The sequence below is a fragment of the Rana temporaria genome, chromosome 5 (genome assembly GCF_905171775.1).
Source record: "Rana temporaria chromosome 5, aRanTem1.1, whole genome shotgun sequence".
NCBI classification, from domain to species: domain Eukaryota; kingdom Metazoa; phylum Chordata; class Amphibia; order Anura; family Ranidae; genus Rana; species Rana temporaria.
This window is the reverse complement of record NC_053493.1, coordinates 339,637,382-339,663,372: the sequence shown is the minus strand read 5'-3', so window position 1 is coordinate 339,663,372 and position 25,991 is coordinate 339,637,382. Positions and strand designations below refer to the sequence as shown.

Genomic DNA, 25,991 nt, shown 5'->3' with positions numbered 1-25,991 from the left:
CGGGCCCTTTTGCTGGGGATAAACTGTTTGATGCCCAGCCTGCCTGAGAATTTTTTACAAGGAACTCATCCACTGGGATATTCTGTTCGGGGATATATAACTGGGGAAATTTTTCAGAGAAATAAGTGGCCAAATTTTAAATAATTTGTCAAAAGCTGGGTCATTTCGGGGAGGGCACTGGGTGTTATCATTATAGTGGAGGAACCGCATAATCATTAGGTATCTTGATCTGGGCATAAGGGATGAGAAGACTGGCATGTGGTGGATGGGTTTGGTAGACCAATAGGAGTACATTTGTTTTTTTTTGAGAGACCCATATTGAAAGTTAGGCCTAAGAATATTTTAAATTCCTCTACGGCTAGTTCTCTCCACTCAAAGGGACAGTCATAACTGGAACCAGGGTTGCTTATTATGTACTGCTGTGCAAAGGGGTTGCACTGGGCCACAATGGATGATAATTCTTTGGTAAAAATCAAATGAAAAAAATCAAGCATGGCAAAGTCATCGGTGTTCATCTGGACACCTGGCTGGGCGGTGAAAGGGGGGATATTTGTTGCTCTGGAATTAGGGGGAAGCCACAGGGGGTTTTGAAGGCCATAGGGAAGGTTGGCATGGCCCCTATCCCTTTGGGGCGGAGAGGACACCCTACTGGTGCCTGGCCTTTGTTGCAGTGAGCACTGCTCGCGAGGTGGACGGCACTGCGCTGCTAGTAGTAGGCTGCTGCTGCTCCACGCCAGAACACCTTCTTTTAACGGGCACATGTTCCTCTTCTGATTCTGTATCAGACCTGCTGCTTGTAACGGGTTCATAGGCTGAATCCGAATCGGACTGAGAGCTCCCCGCTGCTCTCATCGGTCATGCTTAGACGCTGGTAGGCCTCCTCGGTGGTAAAATATTTTTTTGCCATACTGGTGGCTGGTGAGGCTACACTGCAGAACACTGTGGTGGCACTGATGTGGCACTGCAGTGGCACAGATGGAACTGATGGACAAAGGTGGCACTGGTGTGGCTCTGGTTGCACTGCTGTGGCTCTAGGGTCACTGATTAGCACTCAGGCGGGCAGTGGTGCAGGTGGAACTGATGGGCAATGGTGGCACTGGTGTGGCTCTGGCGGCACTGGTGGGCACAGGCAGCACGGATGTGGCACAGGTGGCACTGGTGTGACCTGGTGGGGCACAGATGTGGCAGAGATGGCACAGATGTGGCACTATTGGGCACTGCTATTGCACTGAAATGCACTTACAGTTGTCTCTAATTGCTCTCCTCTCACACTGCATTGGTGTGAGGAGAGGAGATCGATGAACTCAAAGTGACCCCTTGTCCCTGCTTTGTTTACATCCTTGTTTACGATCCTTGTTGCTCCGGGTCCCGTGAACCCCGCAAACACAGATGATCGCGTGTGCGCGCCTAAGAACGATTCTCTGGGAGGACGTCCATGAACGTCCTTCCAGTGGTAAGGAACCGCCTTGTAGCCGTAATTCGGCTATGGGGCGGTGATTAATTGGTTAAACATACAGTGGAGGATAACAACTCCTAGCATTGATGTTCATAAACCCAATAAAACTAACCACCTCCCCGATGCCCCCTCCCGTGTTGCTGGTCACTGGCAGTGAAATTTAAACCCCCACATCCACTACTCCTGCATTAATGGTGATGGAAGTGAACGTTAACCCCACTACCCCCTGCATTGGTGGTCATGGCAGAGAGAGTTAACCCCATTACCCTCTGCATTGGTGGTCATGGCAGAGAGAGTTAACGCTACTACCCCCTGCATTGGTGGTCATGGCAGAGAGAGTTAACTCTACTACCCCCTGCATTGGTGGTCATGGCAGAGAGAGTTGACCCCACTACCCCCTGCATTGGTGGTCATGGCAGAGAGAGTTACCCCTGCATTGGTGGTCATGGCAGAGAGTTAACTCTACTACCCCCTGCATTGGTGGTCATGACAGAGAGAGTTAACCCCACTACCCCCTGCATTGGTGATAATGGCAGAGAGAGTTGACCCCACTACCCCCTGCATTGGTGGTCATGACAGAGAGAGTTGACCCCACTACCCCCTGCATTGGTGGTCATGACAGAGAGAGTTAACCCCACTACCCCTTGCATTGGTAATAATGGCAGAGAGAGTTGACCCCACTACCCCCTGCATTGGTGGTCATGACAGAGAGAGTTAACCCCACTACCCCCTGCATTGGTGGTCATGGCAGAGAGAGTTAAGAGTTGACTTTCCCTCCCTTGTAGCTATTGAGGTTTTTATTTGAATTAATGTTTTTGTGACTGGAGATCACCTTTAAAGTCCTTACAAGAGTTATAATAAAAGGGCATCAAGTGAGTGAATTGCATTGCCAGGATAATTTTGGGACATCTTGCACAGCTGTTGTGGTTGCTTTAAGCATTTGTGGGTGTGTAGGAATATATACCCATGACGAACATTTCCTCTCTGCACCTCACTTTTTATTTTCTTTAATAAGTTCTGTAAACAACTGATAGCTGTTTCTAGTTTTTAGTTATTAATGGCAATCTATGAGATTTTCCATTGCATGACTAGTGATGCTTTGTTCCAGATATTGGCAACTCATGGAAAACGACACTGCCTTTTCTCTTTTCCTTGTAGTTTGACATTTCAACCAATATAAACCTTACAACACAAATCAGGGAAACTGCAATAATGATATTTACATATATATTTTGTTCCTATATACTCATGCAGTATGTGTATAATAAAATACATGTGATACTTTTTCATTTGTATTTGCATTTAAAGAGGGGGTTCACCCTAATAAAACATTTTTTTTTTCTAGCATTAGGCATAGTAGCGCGAGCTACAGTATGCCTGTATTTATTTTTTTAGCCCCGTACTCACTGTGCAATCGTATAGATAAGATTCCGACTCCCCGCGGGGAATGGACGTTCCTATCCAGAGGGAGCATGATTGACGGCCGGCTATGGCGCGTCACGCTTCTCCGGAAATAGCCGAAATTGGACTTGGAGCTTCACGACGCCTGCGCATAGTCTGTGCGCAGGCGGCGTGAAGAGCCGAGACCTACTCCGGCTATCTTCGGGGAGCGTGACGTGCCATAGCCGGCCGTCAATCATCCTCCCTCTGGATAGGAACGCCCATTCCCCGCGGGGAGTCAGAATCTTATCTATACGATTGCACAGTGAGTACGGGGCTAAAAAAATAAATACAGGCATACTGTAGCTTGCGCTACTATGCCTAATTTAATGCTAAAATGTTGGTAATGAGGGTGAACCACCGCTTTAAATAAGCTCAATCACGTCTGGTAAACCCTTTCTGAATTACATTTTTTTTCTTTTTTTTTTTGCCAAAGCACTGGGTATCATAAAGACAGTTTCAAAAACTTTAAGGGGAAGCCCAGCTATATGGGCTAAAAAAAAAAAAAAAAAAATCACTTGTACATAAGTATTCACAGCCTTTGCCATGACACTCAGGACCTGAGCTAAATTTTGAGTGTCATGGGAAAGGCTGTGAATACTTATGTACAAGTGTTTTTTTTATTTTATTTTATAAATTTACAAACGTTTCAAACAAACTTCTTTCATGTTATCCTGTATACTGTTTATCCTTGAAATGTTTCTACAACTTGATTGGAGTCTATCTGTGGTAAATTCAGATGATTGGACATGATTTGGAAAGGCACACACCTGTGTATACAAGGTCCCTCAGTTAACAGTGCATGTCAGAGCACAAACCGTGCCATGAAGTCCAAGGAATTGTCTGTAGACCTCCAAGACAGGATTATATTGAGGCAAAGATCTGGGGAAGGGTACAGAAAAATGTCTGCAGCATTGAAGGTCCCAATGAGCACAATGGCCTCCATCATCTGTAAATGGAAGAAGTTTGGATCCACCAGGACTCTTCCTAAAGCAGGCCGCCCGGCCAAACTGAGCAATCAGGGGAGAAGGGCCTTAGTCAGGGAGGTGACCAAGAACCAGATGGTCACTCTGACAGAGCTCCAGCATTTCTCTGTTTAGAGCGGGGATATGCAATTAGCGGACCTCCAGCTGTTGCAGAACTACGAATCCCATGAGGCATAGCTAGACTGACAGCCACGAGCATGACACCCAGAGGCATGATGGGACTTGTAGTTTTGCAACAGCTGGAGGTCCGCTAATTGCATATCCCTTGTTTAGATAGAAGAACAACCATCCCTGCAGAACTCCACCAATCTGGTCTGCATGGTAGAGTGGCCAGATAGAAGCCACTCCTCGGTAAAAGGTACATGACAGCCCGCCTGGAGTTTGCCAAAAGACACCGGAAGGATTCTCAGACCATGAGAAACAAAATTCTCTAGTCTAATGAAACAAAGACTGAACTCTTTGGCCTGATTGGCAAGCATCATATTATGAGGGATATTAGGCACGATCATCACCTGTACCATCCTTACAGTGAAGCATGGAGGTGGCAGTATCATGCTGTGGGGATGTTTTTCAGGGGCTGGAACTGGGAAACTAGTCAGGATCGAGGGGAAATATAGCAACAAGCAGTGCAGCGCAACGATAAAAGTCCAAACACACTAAAATGAAATAATAAAAAAATTAGATCATGAACAGTCCATAAGTGAATGTGAAAAAAGCACAAATGGTTGTAGTACAAAGTGCCCATCCAACCTGATGGAGCTTGAGAGGTCCTGCAAAGAACAATAGGAGAAAATGCCCAAAAATTCTGTAGGTGTGCCAAGCTTGTAGCATCATACTCAAAAAGACTTGAGGCTGTAATTGGTGCCAAAGGTGCTTGAGCAAAGTACTGAGCAAAGGCTGTGAATAGTTATGTACATGGGATTTTTTATTTATTTTTTATAAATTTTCAAAGATTTCAAACAAACTTCTTTTACGTTATCATTATGGGGTATTGTTTGTAGAATTTTGAGGAAAATAGAGGATTTAATCCATTTTGGAATAAGGCTGTAACATAAAAAAATGTGGAAAAATTGAAGCGCTGTGAATACTTCCAGATGCACTGTACCTCTTTTTTGCAGTCTTCTATCTGGTCCAGTGACATCATCGGAGCTTCCTTCCTTTTTTTTTATTTCCTTCACCTATCTGCGATTGTGTAATTATGTGTGAGCACTGCTTAGTGTCCGGGAGTATTGTGAGCTCAGTCTGCTTGATGACCCTTAGAAGTGTGGCATCGACAGGCTGGGCTCACAGGAAATATGAAGAATGGGCAAAGTGTTCTTCTCAAAGATTACTGGTGGAGCTGGGCTGAGAATAAAGCTGGGGATAGTGCTGGAGCAAGGGGAGGGTATGTAAATGTTGACCATTATTTTTCTAAATTCAGGATGGAGGGGTGATGGGGTATTTAGGAATAAAAAAATAAAGTTTAATTTCCTCACACATATGTTAAATCAAAGCTATAACATTCAAATCTGTATGTCAATATTCACATATAATGTTTCAAATGTCCATAATTCAATCGTAAAACATAAAGCAGTCCATCCCTGTGGTTCATATGAATCTTGAATCCAATCAGGGTTCCCGTCACCACACCTCGTTAGACCTCTCCCCTATGGTAATGAACTTGCCAAAAAGCCCGTAGGAATGCGCCTGTGTTACAATCTGTTTCTTGCATCAGGAAACGTCCTTCCATCCAAATGTCACTCATGACAAACAAACATGACACATAGCGTAATTCTGTTTTTAAAAGATTTATTAAAAACCATTCCCCCTTACAATTTTGCACTTATAAGAGCACCAATATTCAATGCATTAAAAGCATGATCCTGTCCCGCTAGCTTTTGTAAATCTCTCACAGCTCCGCCAATCACTCAGAGAGTGGTGTACCCGGGTCGATACAAAAGCTGCTTGACAGTCTTGGTAGGTGCGTAGTGATGGGTTGACGCGTTTCGTCATCAGACAACACCCTCTGACTAAGTGATGACATGGCGCATTCCTACAGTCTTTCTGGTGAGTTTATCACCATAATAGAGATGTCTCACCAGGTGTGGTGACGGGAACCCTGATTGGATTCAAGATTTATATGAACCACATGGATGGACTGCGTTATGTTTTATGATTGAATTGTAGACATTTGAAACATTATATGTGAATACTGACATACAGAGTTGAATATAATTTTAAGCGCTGCTAATGTTATATCTTTGATTTAACATGTGTGATGACTTGTTTAATTTATAGTAGCTTCTAATAGTGTCAACTGAAACCTATTTATATGAGATATAATTCTATTTGTGCTGGGAGAGAAGCATCTCTTAACAATTGATTAATTCACTTCTTGTGGTTTTAAAGTTTGAGTTCCAATACAAAATACACTTTTCAGTGTTTTTCATCATTGATTTGAAATTGGTGCAGCTGATCTCCTTCGACCACTTTGTAGCAACCTGCTGTCTACATGCACTCTAGCAATGGACCATCGCATCTCTATCAGCTTTTTTGACTTTCCATAACACGCCCACGCTCATCTCTTCACCACACACAGCCACAAAGGCAAGGGAATTTGTGTTGGGCAGTGTATTAGTTGCTCGAACGAACACACTTAGACCAAATTTTAACGGTTCAAAGAATGTCAGGCAAAATGGTCGGCCCTTACGCATGTTCACTTCATCAAATCTGGCCCTCTCTGAAAAAAGTTTGGACAGCCCTGGAGTAGGGGATCAAACTTTGTTTTTGATCTATTTCTTATGCTTTCTACAGATTTCTCTATAATGCTTAAAAATCTGCTTGTTCAGAATTATTGGACGATAAGTATTTAGACAGAACTTGGTTTGATGTAAATGGGTTTCTCCTGTTTTTGTCTGGGTCAATTAATATTATAGCTGTGGCTGATATTACTTTGATCCATCTCTTTCCCCCGGTGACCTTGGAGTGTGATTATTCTGCTAAATATTAAGTAACAAATGCACTGTAAAAGGCCAGACAGGAACACATGTTTTCTTTGCATTGGAGATGACCCTGTGTTTTGATGTCTAGTGAGGCAGAGAGGTGCAAGGCCTATGTGACTGTCACTGTCTGACCCAGATTAAAGCACTGAGACAGGATTGAGTTTCCTGGGATGTTTGGGGCCCTTTTGAGTGGGGTAGACCTGTTCCCAGAATGTTAACCCTCTAGGTGGCCATCATAAATGTTCTGCTCCTTTTCCTTCGGCAGGAACTGAGTTTTGAAGATTGAAAATCGGGTGGTAAACAAAATTCTTACAGCAAGTACTTCATGTTAACCCTCACCCTGTAAAACAACCCATTCAGTTTAAAATAGAAATTAAACATTTGTGTATAGATATAAAACACTTATTTTTCCGACTGTCGCATACATCGCATCACGATTCTCCGAAAGTAGCCGAACGTCGGTGCGCAGGCGCCGTATAGAGCCACACCGATGTTCGGCTTCTTTCGACTACTCGTGACGCGATGTATGCGACCGTCGGAAGACTGTCAATCAAATAGGAACGCCCAGTCTCGAAGACCATACCCGGAAGCAGCGGAGAAGATCGCTCTCTAAAACGGTAAGTACTGCTTCGTTTTTAAAAAAACTACCCGATTCCCCTTGACAAAATGAGCATTAATCTAATGTTAAAAAAAAAATTTGGGTGAACTCCCGCTTTAAGGAACAAGTAGTGCCTTTTTTTATAGACCAAACTAACCAACAAAAGTAACAGTGGGGGCTTGGGACACTAAGGGAGTTCTGTGTATTAACTATTCAGTGTTATAGTGAGTGATAACAATAAAATAAGCTGTGCACAAGTACAGTTTCACCTAGTTGCAGAAACTTTGCCACCACTCCTCTTGAATACCGGGCCCTGAGTGGGGACAGCCCTGACATTTCTGGATTCTGCTGAAGCTTTCCCGTTCCCTCCTTGCCCTCATAAATTCCTTTTTGCCCTACACAATGATGGACGACCTCTAAGGCCGCGTACACACTGTCGATCATCCAATGAGAATGCGGTGACGTAAAACACACGACGTGCTGAAAAAAACGAAGTTCAATGCTTCCAAGCATGCGTCGACTTGATTCTGAGCATGCGCGGGTTTTGAACCGATGCCTTTGTGTACTAACCATCGGTTTTGGACCTATCGGGCAGCGGTCCATCGGTTCGATTTTAAAGCAAGTTGTAAAATTTTTGACCGAAGGACAACGGACCGATGGGCCGTACACACGGTCGGTTTGGACCGATGAAACTGGACTTCAGGCCGTTTTCATCGGTTTGGACCGACTGTGTGTACGCGGCCTAAGAAATAGTGAAGCTTTACTTAATCAAAGTGACCTGGTGCTTGGGCAGTATGCAGAGACTCTAGGCATTAGAAAGCATATCACTGTATTAAATACTTGTTAGTCTTTTTTTTTTCTCACATTTCACAAGGCCCTAAAATGCCAGGACAGTACAAATACTCCCCAAATTACCCCTTTTTGGAATGAAGACAGTCCAATGTATTTATTAATAAGAGGCATTACAGTTTTTTGAAATTGTACTTTTTGGAAAATCAAGAAAAAAAAATGAATTTCTTTCCCCCCTTTTTTTTATTACATTTATTTTCTTTTTTGAATGATTTTTATTTAAGCACACTGTGACCAGAGCAATATAATGTTACCATAGTAACATTGCACTACTCTGGGGAAGTGATCAGGATTTTTTTAACACATTGATTGCTTATAGCAGTGCATTACATTGCTATAAGCAAGCATTGTACTGAATGAAACAGATTCATCCCGTTTGTTTTGTTGTGATTGAAGGTACAGGTGGGCTGTGATTGGCCTTGTCTGTACCATGTGATCAGATTGAGGAATCACAGCTAGCAACACAATTGTACACAGTGAATGGAATGAAAGAAAGCCACCCACTGTCATGTGACCTGCTGTGATTAGTTACAGCGGTCACATGGTATCAGCAGCGTCGTACACAGCCGGTGAAATATCGTGCGTCCCTTTCTAAAAGGACGACATATGATGTCAACGCAGAACGGTAAAGCCACCACCCGGCTGTCATTCTGCTATAGGCTGGCCGTGAAGGTGTTAAGGCAAATAAGATTGATCGCTCCAGTTTAGTGCACAGGAGCTTACATGGATACGCTGTTACTAGCGAGATAAGCAGGTATTTTCTGTACTTGCTGAAAATGTTTTTAGCCCGAAAAAAGCCAACTAATGTAGCCACCACATGTAAGAACTGACCAGCTGCAGTATATTTTTGTTTCTAGATTTAGATATGCTCTAATGTCATTTCTAAAATTGTTTGCAATTTTTTTTAAATATAGAGTTTTGATTAAAAAAAAAAAACACCTGCAGTTCCTGTTCAGGAATTACTGTTATAGGGTGACAGGTGTCTTCCATTTGTGCTTTTATGCTGTCACTTATTTCAAACACCTCTGGTGAAAGCTACAGATGACCATGCCACCACACATCCAATAATGACGAGTAGACAATACTGGATCAAGTGCATCTAGATTAGGAAGGGGCTGGATGAGAACATCCATGCTAAGTTGCAAAAAGAATGAACAAAGGATAAAAGCAGTGCTTTATGGGGAAAAAACGCTATCTTTTTGATACACTGTGCTTGAGCAGACTGAATGTCAGTTGTTTAGATCTCTAATATCCTGATGAAACCTAATATTATATGTAGTCCTATTTCAGCAACCCTGGGTTAATGAACATTAGGTATAGTGTGCTATTTTGTTCTATATACATGCACTAAATACACAAGTCAAATTTCCACTTAATGAATTGAATCTTCTGCAAGTCTTTTTTTTTTTTCTTCCCATGTCAGGCAATTATGCAATATTAGTGCCCCTGTTAGAGTGCCAGACTTCAAGCACCCAGTGCTTTTTTTAGTCCACGTGCGATAGCTAATTTTCTTCCATTAAAGCCAAACAAGACATGATTTAGCAAGAAGATGCCATCAGGTTGGGTCAGTGCTTCAGCTCAGGCAGTCCCCAGTTTTTCATTTTAATGACACTACAATCTTAATGTTGCATATTTATTGCAGTGTGTCGTCTACTGCAACCTGCCCCTAAAGGAATAATTTTGTAATGGCCGTGGAAACATGTTGCCAATGCTCACTAGTAATGGCGTGTCAAGATGAGATATACAGCCCACTAACAAACCCATAAAAAAGTCCATAAAACAGACATTAGCACATTTACCGACGTCTTCCTGGTCAGTTATGCTGAAATACAAGCAGAGCTTACAGACTGCTGTGTTGAAGCCGTTATAAGGGCCTGTCATCCGAAAATAAAAAATTTACAATGCCATTTAAAAGTCAATGATCTATCCTCTGTATAGCACTTTGCCAGAATCTTGGAACACGGCCAAGGAAAAAACACACCCTATCTGCTGCGATGCGAGCCAACTTAATTTGATAGAAATTCATTGTTTTCCCTTTAAAACCCGGCTTTTATCAGACTTTTACTTCTCCTGTGACCACTAATGCAGCTCACCTTTCTCTGCCTTCCTACGTGATTCTGTTTACTGCCCATGGCTACATTCTCGGTTTCGCTGTCACCTCTTTAAAATGTCTTCTTCCACAAAGAATTCGTTATTTTTGTCATTGTGTTCACCATTTTATCCACAGAACATTATTTTTTTTTAATGAATTGTTAAATGGAGCTTTTAAATTGTTTATGGTGCGTTGTCCAACATCTTTTGTTACTCTAAGCCCCTTTCACAAGGGGTGGAATATGTCCAAGTGGATCCACCTGCTCATTGGTGGGATCCTTCCGCTCATCCCCTCTGAGTAGGAGGATGACAGGTCCCAAGTAGAGCGGACACGGACACAGCTTGCTTCTCTCTATGGGGTGGTCAGATGAAAGCGTACTGCATGTCCATTTTAATCTGATTGTCATCCAATCCACTGGACAGATGGCGATGTGTGTCTGCTGACATGCGCTGCCCCATAGAAGGCAGGTAGTCCTATCAGGTTCGCTGGTGTGAAAGGGGCCCTAGGGTGACCTTAAGCTGTCAGATCATTGCTCCATCCCTCCATCTGGTAGCACTCCTAGGACCTGCCATATCTTCGGCTGACGAATGTAAGGTAAGCAGTACCTATAGCTATGTTGTGTGAGGATGTACCTAAATTACGGTCATAAAGGAAATAGATTTTTCAAGTAAGCTCTTATTGGTGAATTTTGTGGATCTAGCAGGTTTGGCGTGTGGCCTGAATAAGTGTGTTTTGTGTGGGGCAGGACCCTTCTTTCCTTTTCAGAGTTTTCAGAGTTTTCCAATAAAATGTAAATACACAGGGGGCAAATGAGTGCTTTCTGTACACCCCTGCTGTGGGAATATTCGAGGCACACAGCACTACGATTCAAGCGATGGCCTCTGTTGGGGAACAGTTGGCTATCTTATTGGAACTCTTTTAATTAATTTACTTGGAGAAACAAATCTAACAGATCTTTTCATCACGAGCCGACGTCTGTGGCAACTCTTCCTGGCCCTCGAAGGGGCTTGGACAAAAAGCCCCCCTCTTAAATTCATGATGGGAAAATAGCACCCAAATAATTTTAACTCCATGCGGATTTTGGTGACGTGTATATATACAGGCATTTATTTTGATTATATAATGCAATATATGGTATGGATACATCCCTAAAAAAAACGCTTTGGGTGTTCCTTTGCATAATTCATATACATCAATTCTATTTTGTCAGAAATTCTTTGCATTTATGTCCTTTTTATCTTGGATGTTTTTATGTATGCTGATTAAATAAATGTTAATGTTTTAATCATACTTCTTATGTGGTTGCCTTAAAAGTCCCATGAGGGATATTTTCCCTGGTTTGTATATAGTTGAGGGATGTTGGCAAACCACATCAACACAATGAATATCTTTTTCTCTGTCTAAATTTTTGTACACTTTGGCACAGAGTCACAAACATAAATAGTAAAGTGATCATAAAGACTTAACTTTGTTTCTAAAATAATCAACATGTTATTCTTACCTGCTCTGTGCAATGGCATTGCACAAATTGACCCAAAACCTTCTCTTCTGGGGTCCCCCACCAGCACTCTCCGCTCCTCCTCCTCTGTGTGCTTGCTATGGGAGCACACCTGCAGGCTTGCTCTTGAGTCGGGCTGCGTGCGTCCATAGACACACGCAGCTCAGCCCCATCCCCTCCTCACAGGATTTGATTGACAGAAGTAGAGGAGCCAATGCCTGTTGCTGCGGCCTCTGTATCCTATGAGGAGAAGAACACAGACCAGCGCCACTGCAGACATGCACATCATTGGTTAAAGATAGAATTTAAAAATGTCTTTCCTTTATAAAACCACTTTATGTACAGCACTTGTGGAGAATGTGGGTTTTACAATGCGAAAGCCCAACATTACCCCTGCACTTAACTGGAAGAACTAGAAAATGGAAGTGGTAGTAAACTTGGTATGAACTTGTACCCACAAGTAAGCTTATAATACGTCTTATCTGTAGCACAGTGGCTTCCCATCAACTGGGAATTACAGTGGCGGAAGCCTGGCAGCACTTGGCTTGTCGGTTCAGATGCGAACCATGGCACTACCTGCCTGGATTTGCATGCTCTCCCTGTTACTGCATGAGTTTCCTCCCACACTTTAAAGACTTGCTAGTAAGTTAACTGGCTTCTGTCTGAATTGGCCCTAGTATGTATACATGTGATTTAGGGACCTAGATTAAGCTTCTTGAGAGCAGGGACTGATGTGAATGTGGAATATATGTAAAGCACTACATAATTTGACAGCACTATATAAGTGCCTGTAATAAAATAAATAATAAAAACTGCAGCTGATGACATCACCGGTTCATTAGCAGTAGCTCTGCAATTATGGCACACTGAGTGTGACCTGATTGAAAAAAAGCGTTGGGCCGCAATGGTAACGCCCATACATATGAGTGGGAGTGCTACAAAAAAGAGAAAGAGAGGGCTCACCATTCCAATGCATCCTATAACTGTGATAGACAAAGTAAGTTGCAGCATCAATGTCGTTTGATCCACTGTGCATGCTCACAAGCTTGAGAGGACACCACCTGGATCGGAGCTGGCTTGCATGTTTTGAGGGTAGTACCCTCTTCTTCAGAGCCAAACTATTCTGATCCTTTACGACTTAGCTTTTTATATATAACTGAAGTTGGCATGAGAATCTTTTGCCTCTCCCCCCACAAAGGGGCGGGCGTCATCTCCCTAGAGTCATATGATTCACTTTGTTGCTTAAGTCTGTCAAACGGTATGAGCGGGAGTGACATCATCGCTGCCCAGCCATTAAAACAGCCTGGAGAGTGCAAACCCTGAAGAAAGACCGGACAAAAATAGAAGCCTAAAGACCGGTGACAGTTTAGCACTGGAGAGCTTGGCTTCAAAGGTACGTCTGCCATAATGTGCTAGTAATGCAGTGCATACTAGCACATTATGGCATAAGGGGGCCCCAAAACAAAAAGGGCTATGGCTCTCCTCTGATTTATTCAGTTGAACATCCTAGTAACTGCACAGGTTATTTTTAGCATAATGGTAAAATATTAAATGACCAACCCAAAGGTCAGGAAAGACCGCTCTCAAAAATACATTTTTACTCCAGGACCAACAGCAGTGTATAATTAAATTATGAAAAATCTTTATTGTGCAAAAATATGAAAAGATTTCCAGACTGCCAGGCTTTTGGCCAGCAACCCTCCAAAAAAAACAATGTTAAAATACAGATAATGTTGTCACAACATTAAAGTAGTACACAGCTGAGCTCAAAACCAAGTGGTTAGTAGCCAATCATCATCCATACATTCAGCATAACCACAAGATGAAGCGTTGGAACTACAGCCTCCCAACTGGTAGGTCTTGGCAAGCCCACATGGACTGTTATTGCAATTGTCAAATCCTGAATAATTGAACAGTTATTGCTAAAGACCCACTTGTTGAGAGGTCATAGTATCACAGCTGGCAGTTGATCACCTATACTCATGGTATATATGAACAGTGCAGCACTGGAACCACAAATAAATTACCGTACATGAATCTTTTACATCAGGGTTTGACAAATTTGCTTGGAATCTAGGAGCCAGCTATAAAAAGTTAACGCGCACCCGTCCCGACAAGCTCGCGTGCAGAAGCGAACACATACGTCAGTAGCGCCCGCATATGTAAACGGTATTCAAACCACACGTGAGGTATCGCCACGATCGTTAGAGCGAGAGCAATAATTCTAGCCCTAGACCTCCTCTGTAACTCAAAACATGCAACCTGGAGATTTTTTTAAACGTCGCCTATGGAGATTTTAAAGGGTAAAAGTTTGTCGGCATTCCACGAGCGGACGCAATTTTGAAGCGTGACATGTTGGGTATCAATTTACTTGGCGTAACATTATCTTTCACAATATAAAAAAAAATTGGGATAACTTTACTGTTGTCTTATTTTTTAATTAAAAAAAGTGTATTTTTTTCCCAATAAAGTGTGCTTGTAAGACCGCTGCACAAATACGGCGTGACAGAAAGTATTGCAACAATCGCCATTTTATTCTCTGAGGGGTTAGAATCAAAAATATATATAATGTTTGGGGGTTCTAATGTGAGGGAAGGAGATGGCAGTGAAAATAGAGCTTGAGACTTCACAAGGCCGCAAAGCCGCGGCCTCAATTACCGGCCATCGCGGGCCCGCCGCGATCGTGAGGTGGGGGTGCACAGAGACACAGGATCCTGTGCCTCCATGCGGCCGGCAATCGAGGCCGCGGCCTCAATTACCGGTGGTCGCGGGCACCAGGTCACAATTTCTTGTCGCAATTGCGACCTGGCGCCCGGATATTGTCGACCCCTGTTTTACATCATTAAAACTCAGATTGAAGGTAAAACTTGCAGAAGTAGAACTAAACGTCCTATATCAAAAGTCCATATAATCAGTGACAGATGCAAGCATCATCATCTGTGCTTCATGTGGCATAAAACACTGCAGGTGAAGAAAGGGTGATGTTCCTTCAACCAGAGAGAGTCCTGCTCCACACCCAGTGAAAGTAAGTATAACCTGCTTAACAGCTGTATGTGACCACTAGATTATAGGTGGTCCAACCAAGCATAGGGAAATAGGGCAGATCTTCTTTCCCCTCTTCCCACTGGAGATCAGGTGGGGGCCGCAGCCATTGGCTCCTCCTCAGTCAAGTCCTGGAACGAGGGCTGGGCCATGCAACGCTGTGTGTGTGTGTGTCTATGGACATACACAGCCCAGGTCGGGAGCATGCCAGCATGGCACACGACTTGCTATGGAGGCACACGCTGGAGAGGAGAAGCAAACGGTGCCGATGGGGGAGTGCAAAAGAGGAGATAAGGGAGTGCTGATTTTAACAAAAAAAGTTTTACCTTTACAACCACTATAAATTGTAGTGTTTTCTCATGCTCACCACCATCATATGCAGTTGTTAATATGAAACTGATTATATAAAATTATGTTTTATTTCTAAACAATTACATAAATTACGTTCTACTGTACATACATCTTATTTTATCCTAGTACTAAATATTTTTTCACACCAGAACCATTATATACATGTTGTTGTGCCATTGACTGTTGCATCTGCAGTACTCCAATGGTATAGTGTAAAATCATTTGGATATTCTTCCCTAGGCTTCCCCAGAATATGGCCAGGGGATGAATCCAATCAGTCGCTTGGCTCAGATTCAACAGGCTAAGAAAGAGAAGGAACCCGAGTATGTCTTGCTGTCAGAGAGAGGAATTCAGCGCAGAAGAGAATTCATTATGCAGGTAGTGTATCGGATTTACAGCTTTTTTGGTTGTTTCTCTTGTGAAAAATACTGCTGTCTTATAGAATTTCGATGTATAATGTTACTGGGAGTCGAACGTTAATATTGTATTAAAATAAAAGCAAGCATCACTGAACACTTTCAGTATATGACAACTCCATTTAATTTCCAACTTAATCTTATATATTACTCTACAGGGAGCTAGAGAAATTGAAAGGGTTATGATTACCTTACATTTTCTATACAGAATGCCAATCTGCAAGGCGGAAAATTAGGCATTTTTACTGACATTTTCTGCACAGCTTTAATGTAAATCTTTTGCAAATGCAGTTAATTGAAACTCGTATAAGACATATGTAGCACTACCCCCAAAGGAGCTGCTGGATATTTTAGGGCGGCATGTTACCTCTATTTCCTCGCCGTCCAGGGTACTAGATGAGAGCTGAAAAAGTTCAATGTCCACACTTTGCACTTCTTTTTCTAAGATTTATTTGCTGAACTTGGTAAAAGAATAAAATAAGTGAATGAAGAGGTGGAAGGGTAACAGGTAGATAGGTTTAGGTGCGTAGTTTTAATCCGGAAACACTCCTGCTTCCAGTGACACGGCTTTTGTCACCACTTTAACCAGAGTGGGTTTTACGCACCCGGATAGGTTACTTTCACTAGCCGGAATGACACACAGAAAATGGTACAGTCTCTGCCACAGACCTTCCCACAGATGGAGACACTTTTCGGTCCGGAATCTTCGCAGTACAGGATTCAGCACCCGGATCTCTCCAGAGTAACGTCTTGTAGAACTTGAAACTGACAGGCGATCACCATCAAGCCTTTCAGTAAACGGTGCATCCTTCAAGGCCTCTCTTGAGACACCAGTCTAGTGCTCGGTCATGTCCAAGATAGGTCCTTCATCAAGCGGCTACCTCCCTCAGGATGGGGACAGCACAGGATCACCTTCCAATGCGTAGACCCAATCTGCCTACTGAGAAGATCACAATCCCGGACCAATGTGGTCCTGGAGCCAGGATTACAGGAACATGCACCCCCGTCCAGGAGGGCCACACACGGGGGGTGGTGGTATGACAGACCCAGGATCGACGACCCCAGTCCAGTGACGTCTGTCCCTTAAGTACTCCTCCCAGCATGCACAGTGGGACGATCAACCCCACTGATTGGCTGCCGAGGGAAAATACTCAAATCACCTTGACTTAGCTGCTGCCACCCTTGGCTTGGAGTAACAACTACACCCCAGGCAAACAATAGTGGTCACTCACAGCACAGCCATGGCTGGAACAGAAGCCAAATTTGCTCAAAATCACACATGTCTGAGTAAACTAACTCTCAGACTTCCCTCTAAATTTACAGCAGCGCCGCCTCAAAAAAGAGCAAGCCGCTACACTTATATAACTGCATATAATTGAAAAAAATCAAAGGTAACCAATAGTAGTTTTAGATATATACAGTAGGTAGCAAAGGTTATAAGCAGATATCAACTTTTGCTGAAACTGTTAAGCATGCATCTACCGCTTCCTATATAATTTTATCGTTTTGGTTAGTGATGTCAATTCCCGTTAAAGGAACAATAGCAAAGCTTCACAAAAGGGAAGGTTGGAAATCCTCTTTTTTTTTAAATGTCAAATGTTTAATTGAATAGTTAGGTTTCCAGAGTATTTCACATACATGTGTTAATGTATATCAAGAAATCACGTAACATAACATTTTGTAGCACATCACTTATGAGTCAAAAGATGGCATATTCAAGTTTGATCAAGTAATGTCAATACACCACCATTGACCCCTAGAACATTGTCTGAGCCCTTCTATCATAATTTCCAGTGGGTTCAGACCTAGTCTGTTTAACCAGTTAGCCCACACTTTTTCAAATATACCTGTGCAACCCTTACATTGATAAATATAACGTTCTAATCTAATGCCGCGTACACACGATCATTTTTCGGCTTGTAAAAAACGTTTAACTTGTAAAAAAGTTTTTCAGCCTCTAGAAAAAACAACGTTTTTTCCAACCTCATCATTAAAACGATGTTGCCCACACACGATCGTTAAAAAAAAAAAAATGCTCTAGCAAAGCGTGGTGACGTACCTCACGTACGACGGCAGTATAAAGGGGAAGTTCCATTCAAACGGCGCCACCCTTTGGGCTGATTTTGTGTTAGTAAAAGACGATTCACGCTTTTCTGTCTGTTACAACGTGATGAATGTGCTTACTCCATTACGAACGGTAGTTTTACCAGAACGAGCGCTCCCGTCTCATAACTTTCTTCTGAGCATGCGCAGGTTTTTAACATCGTTTAAGCCCACACATGATCATTTTTTACAACCCGAAAAACAACATTGTTTAAAACGTCGTTAAAAAATGCAGAATGTTCGAGAATTTTTTTTTTTCGTTTTTCAGAACCCCAAAAATGATGTGAAGCCCACACACGATCATTTTAAATGACATTTTTTTTAAACGTAATTTTTTACATGCTGAAAAATGATCGTGTGTACGCGGCATAAGTGTCCCCAAAGTTTTTAATTCATTCCTTTTGAGAAGCTGGTTTGCTGAACTTCCAGTGCTGAAATATTAACTTGCAGGCCTGGAATAACGCTCTACAGATCGCCTCCCTTTTAAATTCTCGAGGCTCCACTTACTCCAGGATACCCAATATACAGCATTTAGGGTCAAGTAGAATAGTGGACTGCGATTTGTAAAAATGCACGTCAAATCTGCGGCATTTGCTGGCAATTGCAGGCAATGGCACTGTCCTAATCGGTGCGCTGCCGCATCTGTGGCGCTACCGCATCTGTGGCGCTACACCAATTTAAAAAAGTAGTTTCTGTACTACTTTTTGCGATTTCGTCCCACGATTTACATTGACATCTGTGCAGAAACCTGCACAGATGTCTCTGTAATCGCGGCCAAAATCTGGACTGACAAGCGGGAGTGAACTCGCACGGCTTCATTCCCGCAGCTCAGTGTGAACCTGGGCTTAATGTCAGATTTGACTAAAAGGGCATCTGACCAAATTATCTAATCACAAAAAGAGCTTGGTATACTGTAGATTTAGGTATATTAGGAGAATAAGCTATAACCAATTAGATCACTAAAGACCAAGAACTGACAAATGATTAAACTCATTGGATTCTTCAGGAAACACAGCTAGAGGTGATAACCTAAATAAACACTTAGACCCAGATTCACAAAGCACTTACGCCAACGTATAACAAGTTACGCCGACGTAACAAATGTGTGCCGCCGTATCTGTGCGCCAGACCCACAAACAGATATGCGCCTAAAACCAGGCTACACCCCGCCGACGTAGCTTGCTTACGCCGGCGTAGGGTGGGCGCACATTTTGGCTGGGTGCATGGTGCCGCTCCCATTGATTAGCCATTCAAACATGCAAATGAGGGAAATACGACGATTCACAAACGTACGTGCGCCCGACGCAGGCTATGCGATGTGCGTGTAAGTTGTACATCCGGCGTAAAGTTATTCCCCATAAAGGAGGTGCAACCCAGCAGCAGACATGCAAAGGTCTGCACCTGGGATCACAAGCCGGCATATTTTACATTGGACGTGTGTCTGGCTGGGCGTAGGTTACGTTCACGCCGTACGCAGTGATCCGGCGTAGTTTAGGCAGTTGTTCCGACGTGGTTGTGAGCAGGTGCAGGGGGATGCGTCCACGTCGCGGCCCATGCGCAGTTCGTTATACGTATCTGTCTGGCGCTCGGCCCATCATTTGCATGGGGTCACTCCTCATTCACATGGGTCACGCCCACTTCCACCTACGCCGGCATACGCCTTAGAAACCGACGCCACGCTGGCGCAGCTTTGGGAGCACTGGCTTGCCTCTCTGCGCTGCGTTGGCGTAGGGTACAGTGGTTACTCTACGGCGGCGTAATGTGCACCGTGCTCTCTGTGAATCTGGGCCATAGAGGCAAGATCCTCACCTCATACATTTCTTTTGAAAAATGTAAAACACTATCATGTGTACATGTCATGTTCTGTGACACACTGTGTATCGTATGTGTACTGTTTAACTTTTCCTAATAAAAGTGGGACAAAAATATATGTAAAAACACAATATCAGGCCACTCATTCACAGATTTAAAACTTACAAGCCTTATAAAGGGGGTCCCCGACTTACGAACTACTCCTACTTACGAACGGGACGCTGCGGGAGCCATCTGCCATTCTGAGCGGACCATCTGCCGTTCTGCGCATGCGCGGCCAGACGGAGCCTCGGAAAATTCCGTAATTGGCCGCGCATGTGCAGAATGGCATTCGACGGAACATCGGAAATGTCCGTAATTGCTGTTCTGCGCATGCGCGGCCTGACTTACGAACATTTACGGATTACTAACAGGAAAGTCCCCAATTCGTTCATAAGTCGGGGACCCCCTGTACAGCCTAATTCATGTGAAGGAAGCCAATGATGGCACACATGTAACTACACAATCGCCCCTAATAGCCCTGACATGCTGTATACTGGACAGGATCACTAACCATCCTAGCACAGTATCTGCAATAACTGCAGACATTTCACAGGTCAGAAGTGTGATAAGTGAAATATAAATGAAAGCACTAGAGAGCTGAGAGTGATCAGGAGGGGGGTGACTAAAGTCTGACAGACAGAGCACACTGAGGAGACTGAAGAGGACAGAACAGAGTGTGTATACATTCCCGGCCCTCAGAGCCTTCACTCACCCCTAGCCTGTGATAATGATTATGCTGTTGGAGAGGCATTGATCACACTGTCGGCCCATGGTAGCAGCTTCAGACCCACTGCCCACCTGGCTCACGCTGGCAGGAACGGTGGCACTGTGGGTGTCTGAGTAGGGCCTCCTTATCCTGCATATTCTTTCACGGTAGCTCCTGTCCTGTCGGCCTTTATACTGACACTTCCAGTCAGCGATCCTCCTCTTCTGGTCCCTGTAAAGTCCCAGTGGTGATGTAATGCTCCTATGGTCTTGCCTCAGGTCTGCCTACAGGTGAATGAAAAGTTCCCTGGCTGACCTCAGGTAACCTATTACCATCAGTATATAGCGTATCCCTGGCACTTCAGGAATGAGAGGTACCATACAGGCACAGGGCCCACAGATGTAAGTGAAGATACAGCTGTCACCAGTGAAAACTGGGGGGGGGGGGGGGGTGAATAATACAAATTAAATGACTGAGGCAAGCCTTTCTCCAGGGCAATTAGTTATTTGAAGTAGTTCATGAAGTAGAAAATCCATTCTGGGCTGAGAGCAGGTCAAAAGATCCAGAAGGAAAGCTGAGAAGAATCCTGAGGTGAGTCCAGCTGACAGACCTGAGGTAAATGCTGACTCCTCCCAGTGACAGGAGAGGATAGAAGTAAAAGGTTACACTCATTGGCTAGATGTTTCCCGCCAAAGGATTTGTCACCAATCCAGTGCTCAGCAGCTTTTTCTAGCAACAGCAGGCAGCTTGTCACCTGAAACACAAAACAGAAAGAACCAGCAAAGCAGCCATAGGGAGACATGTACTTAACAATTATCATAGTCCTCTATTAAGCGTAAAATGTATTTATAAAACAAATGGGTGTTAGGGGTGACAATCCCATGGGGCCACTTCTCTATTTTATTCTTTTGTGGCCATGACATTTTTTCCTACAGGAGTCTGCAAAGCATTGCACTCATGATCAGTGGATTGCAGTTGCAATGTCAGACTCCTGCAAACTCTCCCTCCAGCTTTCTGCTTGTACCTCTGCACGGCAGTTAGAAAGATGGAGGAAGTGTCAATGGACTAAGCATGCGCTGATCTGCCATGGTAGAAGATGGGAGAAGATGTAGTTTATTTATCCACAGATCACTGTGAACGAGTGATGTGGTTGTGCAGATGAAGTCCTGCCTAGCCATCCTGAGACAGCAGCTGCAGGGAAGAACCCCCCTCCACTGTCACAGAAGGGGGTTCTGGGGGTGGGAAGCAGGTGATTAGGAACATGTTACATGTTGCACCTTAAAGGGGTTGTAAACTCTTGTGTTTTTTCACCTTAATGCATCCTATGCATTAAGGTGAAAAAACTTCTTCTAGTGACCGGCCCCCCAGCCACCCCATTTTACTCACCTGAGCCCTGGATTGGATAGATTGATAGCAGCGCAGCCATTGGCTCCCGCTGCTGTCAATCAAATCCAATGCCACGGGGGGCGGGCCGAGTCCTACATTCATCGTCTATGGATGCAAATGCTGGACTCACGCTGGCGCACGCCCGCAAGGTAACCCCCCAGGAGAGCGCTTCTCCTAGGGGGTTTTATGATGCGGGGAGGAGCCATGAAAGCCGCAGAGGGACCCCAAAATTTGAGGATCGGGGCCACTCTGTGCAAAACGAACTGCACAGTGGAGGTAAGTATAACATGTTTGTTGTTTTAAAAAGAAAAAAAAAAAAACAAAGCTTTACAATCACTTTAAATATGGGTGTAACGTGTTTCTAAAGGTGAACTTCACTTTTATCACATCATCTCTGCTAAGAAACTGTGAATTTACACAAGCACTGGTGTGAACCCTTGTATAGCAGTGCAATGAAAGACTGTATGCTGCTCCTGTGTGTCTTTTATGCCAGCTAATTACTCTCCATGCACGCTGTACTCCCTCCTGCAGCCATATGAATGAAGCTTAATTGTACTACCTTACTTAATGAACAAGACTGTTTACTGTGCAGCTGCTCTGTTGTTTTATTCACAGAATAGAGCTATATTAAAGCATGCCTTCATATTTTGCACATGGGCACCTGAGTCTCCTAGCGTGCTTGCTAACGTTTAACATTCTAATGCTGACAGCCAGGATGGTTGATACAGCTGTCTGTGGAAAGATTCTGGGTCTCACCCAAGGCAGAGTAAAAGCTGTGTTTGTGGTTACATCAGGCCACATGCGCTGTCACGGCTGGAGCTCTCAGGAGCAACCTGCTGTCTTCTGGTGGACTCACACCCACAGCCTGATGAGCGGGAATTATATGTGCAAATTGTGCATCCCTGGAAAGTGACTTTTATATAACGGCCAGGAAAATTAGTAAAATAATAACAAGTAGACTATGCCAGCATGTAAATTCTGACAAGGATCAGAGTGCCATTTGTATAGATAAGTCTCATATACAAGATCCAGCAGGATCGTTTTTTTTTTTTGTCTAGGAGTCTGGTGGGAGTCCCCCCCATCCCCCATCCCCCATGGCAATGCAGCTGTGACCTGTGGGGAGCCTGAGCTGGGCTGCTTGTTGCCTCAATCCTATAGAGAAGATGCACACGGCTGCCAATTATGCAAGTGCCTCTTTTTTGTTTGTTTTTTGCATATAACGGGGATGTTTGATAACTTCTGTTAAAGTGATATTAAAGTCTTTTTTATTAAAATAAAAGGTTATACGTACTTGCTCTGTGCAAAGGAATTCTTCACCTCCTCTTCTGGTGTCTGCTCCTCCTTCCTGTAGATGCCCCCTTAGCAAACCGTGAAACCATGTGTGTCCAAACGCGCTCCCAAGCCAGGCTGTTCGTCTATAGGCACACACAGTGCAGCTCAGTCTTGCCTCCTGCTGTCTTTTCACAGGATTTGACTGGCAGCAGAAAGAGCCTATGGCTCCTACTGTCTTCAGTGTCTTCTGTAAGACGAAAAAGTGAAGGGCTGCAGCTGTGGCAGCGCTGGATTGATGACAGAACTCAGATAAGTATTTGGGGGGGGGGGAGAGAATTGTTGTAACTTTATAACCAGTTCAAGTAGTAAATGTTTATTAATTATTTTTGGACAGTAAGGATATCATTTGTTGTCACTTCATACATTCTTAATGGACGGTTTTTGTGGTTACATAATTTGTATTTCAAACTGAATTTTTTGGCAAGTTATGCGTCACTTTTCATCATCAAATTAGTCATTCCCTGCATTGAGGTAAACAAAATATTTAGCCTTTAGAAATACTTTTAAGATTTGCACTGATGGCCACTTTCACTGGGATCTCTCTTTGCAATGATGGCAACTTTCACTGGGATCTCTCTTTGCACTGATGGCCACTTTCACTGAGATCTCTCTTTGCACTGATGGCCACTTTCACTGGGATCTCTCTTTGCACTGATGGCCACTTTCACTGAGATCTCTCTTTGCACTGATGGCCACTTTCACTGGGATCTCTCTTTGCACTGATGGCCACTTTCACTGGAATCTCTCTTTGCACTGATGGCCACTTTCACTGGAATCTCTCTTTGCATTGATGTCCACAGTCACTGGGATCACTCTTTGCACCGATGTCCACAATCACTGGGATCTGTCTTTGCACCGATGTCCACAATCTCTGAGATCTCTCTTTGCACTGATGTCTACTTTTCACTGGGATCTCTCTTTGCACTGATGACTACAATCACTGGGATCTCTCTTTGCACCAAGAAAAAGGAAGAGGTACTCACTGGTTCAATAACATTTGTATTGGCCACATCCCTTGGCAACGTATAACAAAAAGAGAGTATCTCCCCCTGGATGGGATTTTAAAGGCCAAACAAAGTGTTGAGGTAAAAAATATATCTTTAATGGGAATTAGTACATATAATGGCACTTGATAATAATGCACACAGTAAGCACCCACCGTGCATGTAAAAACAACAAATACAATAACAATAAAACAGTACGTGTGCCACAGACGAATGGCAAATAGACAAAAAAGCACTATCCTAGTGAATGATGTGTGTATGCCCACCGATGTCCACAACCTCTGGGATCTCTCTTTGCACTGATGAACACAATCACTGGGATCTCTTTGCACCGATGTCCACACTCACTGGGATCTCTCTTTGCACCGATGACCACACTCACTGGGATCTCTCTTTGCACCGATGACCACACTCACTGGGATCTCTCTTTGCACCGATGACCACACTCACTGGGATCTCTCTTTGCACTGGTGACCACTTTCACTATAAGTAAGTGAAAATGAGTAAGCACTGAGTCAGTGCAAAACGTCAGCTGTGTGTCCTGATTTTCTGTTTGCTGGGGATTGTAGTGTTTTCCATTTTTACCAATAAAGAACATTTTAAGGATTTTTTTCCTGGAGTATGGCTGTCCAAACATCCTTTTCGTTCTTTGCTATATGCATCGCCAGCACCCGTGGTCTTTAGGAGGAGATCAATCAGTCAAGCATATTTATCTGGAGCGGTCATCTCCCTTTTTCACTGGGGTCTCTATTTAGACTGATGACCACTTTCACTGGGACAAAAAAAGAGGCACTTGCATAATTGGCAGCCACGTGCATCTTCTCTATAGCATTGAGGCAACAAGCAGCCCAGCTTAGGCTCCCCACAGGTCACAGTACATCATACCCCTACCCATTCACCTGGAGGAAAAAAATGTAAAAAAAATACACTACACAGGTTTTAGAAGTAATTTATTAGGCAGCACCGGGGGTCTTCTTCCGACTTCGGGGGTCTCTTCTTCTGCTCTCCGGTGCCTTCTGCCGGGCTTCTCCGCTATCTTCTTGCAGCTCTTTTACTAGCAGGGGCCCGGTCTTCCACACCGGCTTCTTCCCTTATCTCCGGTGTCTTTTTGCCGGGCTTCCCCACTATCTTCTTGCAGCTCTTTTTACTAGCGGGGGCCCGGTCTTCCGCGTCGGCTTCTTCCCTCTTTTTTTTTTTTTTTTTTAATTCTTTATTTTATCTCTTTTTCATTCTTAATTATTACTTTTACAAATATATATAGCTTACATAAACGTTTACACAATTTAACACTTTCTTAACATTTTCTTGTCAGACATTTTCTTGTTCCTCTTAACAAGCTCTCCACAATCCCTCTTCCTTCCCACCATATATAGATATATCGTATTCTCCCTTTTCCCCTAGACCTCCCTTACCCTACCCACTCCAAACACAAAAACAAAAAAAAAGGAAAAAAGTTTCCCCTTCCCTCCCCCCAGCGTCCCACTCCTCTCTCCACCCCCCTCCCACCTCAAAGGTCCCGTTCTCTATAGCTTATATACGGGGTACAAACCTGTCTATACTTCTTCTCCTGCTCTCTTACTCCCATAGTCAGATTCTCCATCAACTGAATTTCTGTTACTCTATTTAGCCATTGTTGGCTAGTTGGCGTAGATGTGCTTTTCCACAAAATTGGAATACATGCCCTTGCTGCCGTTAACAAATGTCTAAGCAGGGAATTTTTAAACTTTGCCGTGGAAATTGGAAAATCATATAATAAATAGGTAGCTGGGTTGTCTCCTAACTCCACCTCTGTAATTTATTTTACCGTGTCCGCAATCATTTTCCAAAATTCTTTCAATTTTGCACATTCCCAAAAAACATGTAACATTGTACCCTCCTCTTCTCCACACCGCCAGCA

General features: G+C 43.6%; 1 protein-coding gene across 5 annotated transcripts in view; it reads left to right on the top strand.

The window, feature by feature from the left end:
- The window catches only part of STAU2 (staufen double-stranded RNA binding protein 2), a 390,310-nt gene that overhangs the window by 181,446 nt on the left and 182,873 nt on the right, over positions 1-25,991 (top strand). For all 5 annotated transcript variants that reach the window (XM_040354430.1, XM_040354427.1, XM_040354428.1 and 2 more), the window contains one exon: positions 15,534-15,671. In XM_040354430.1, the coding sequence (XP_040210364.1) occupies positions 15,534-15,671 (138 nt within the window). The remainder of the gene's footprint in view (positions 1-15,533; positions 15,672-25,991) is intronic.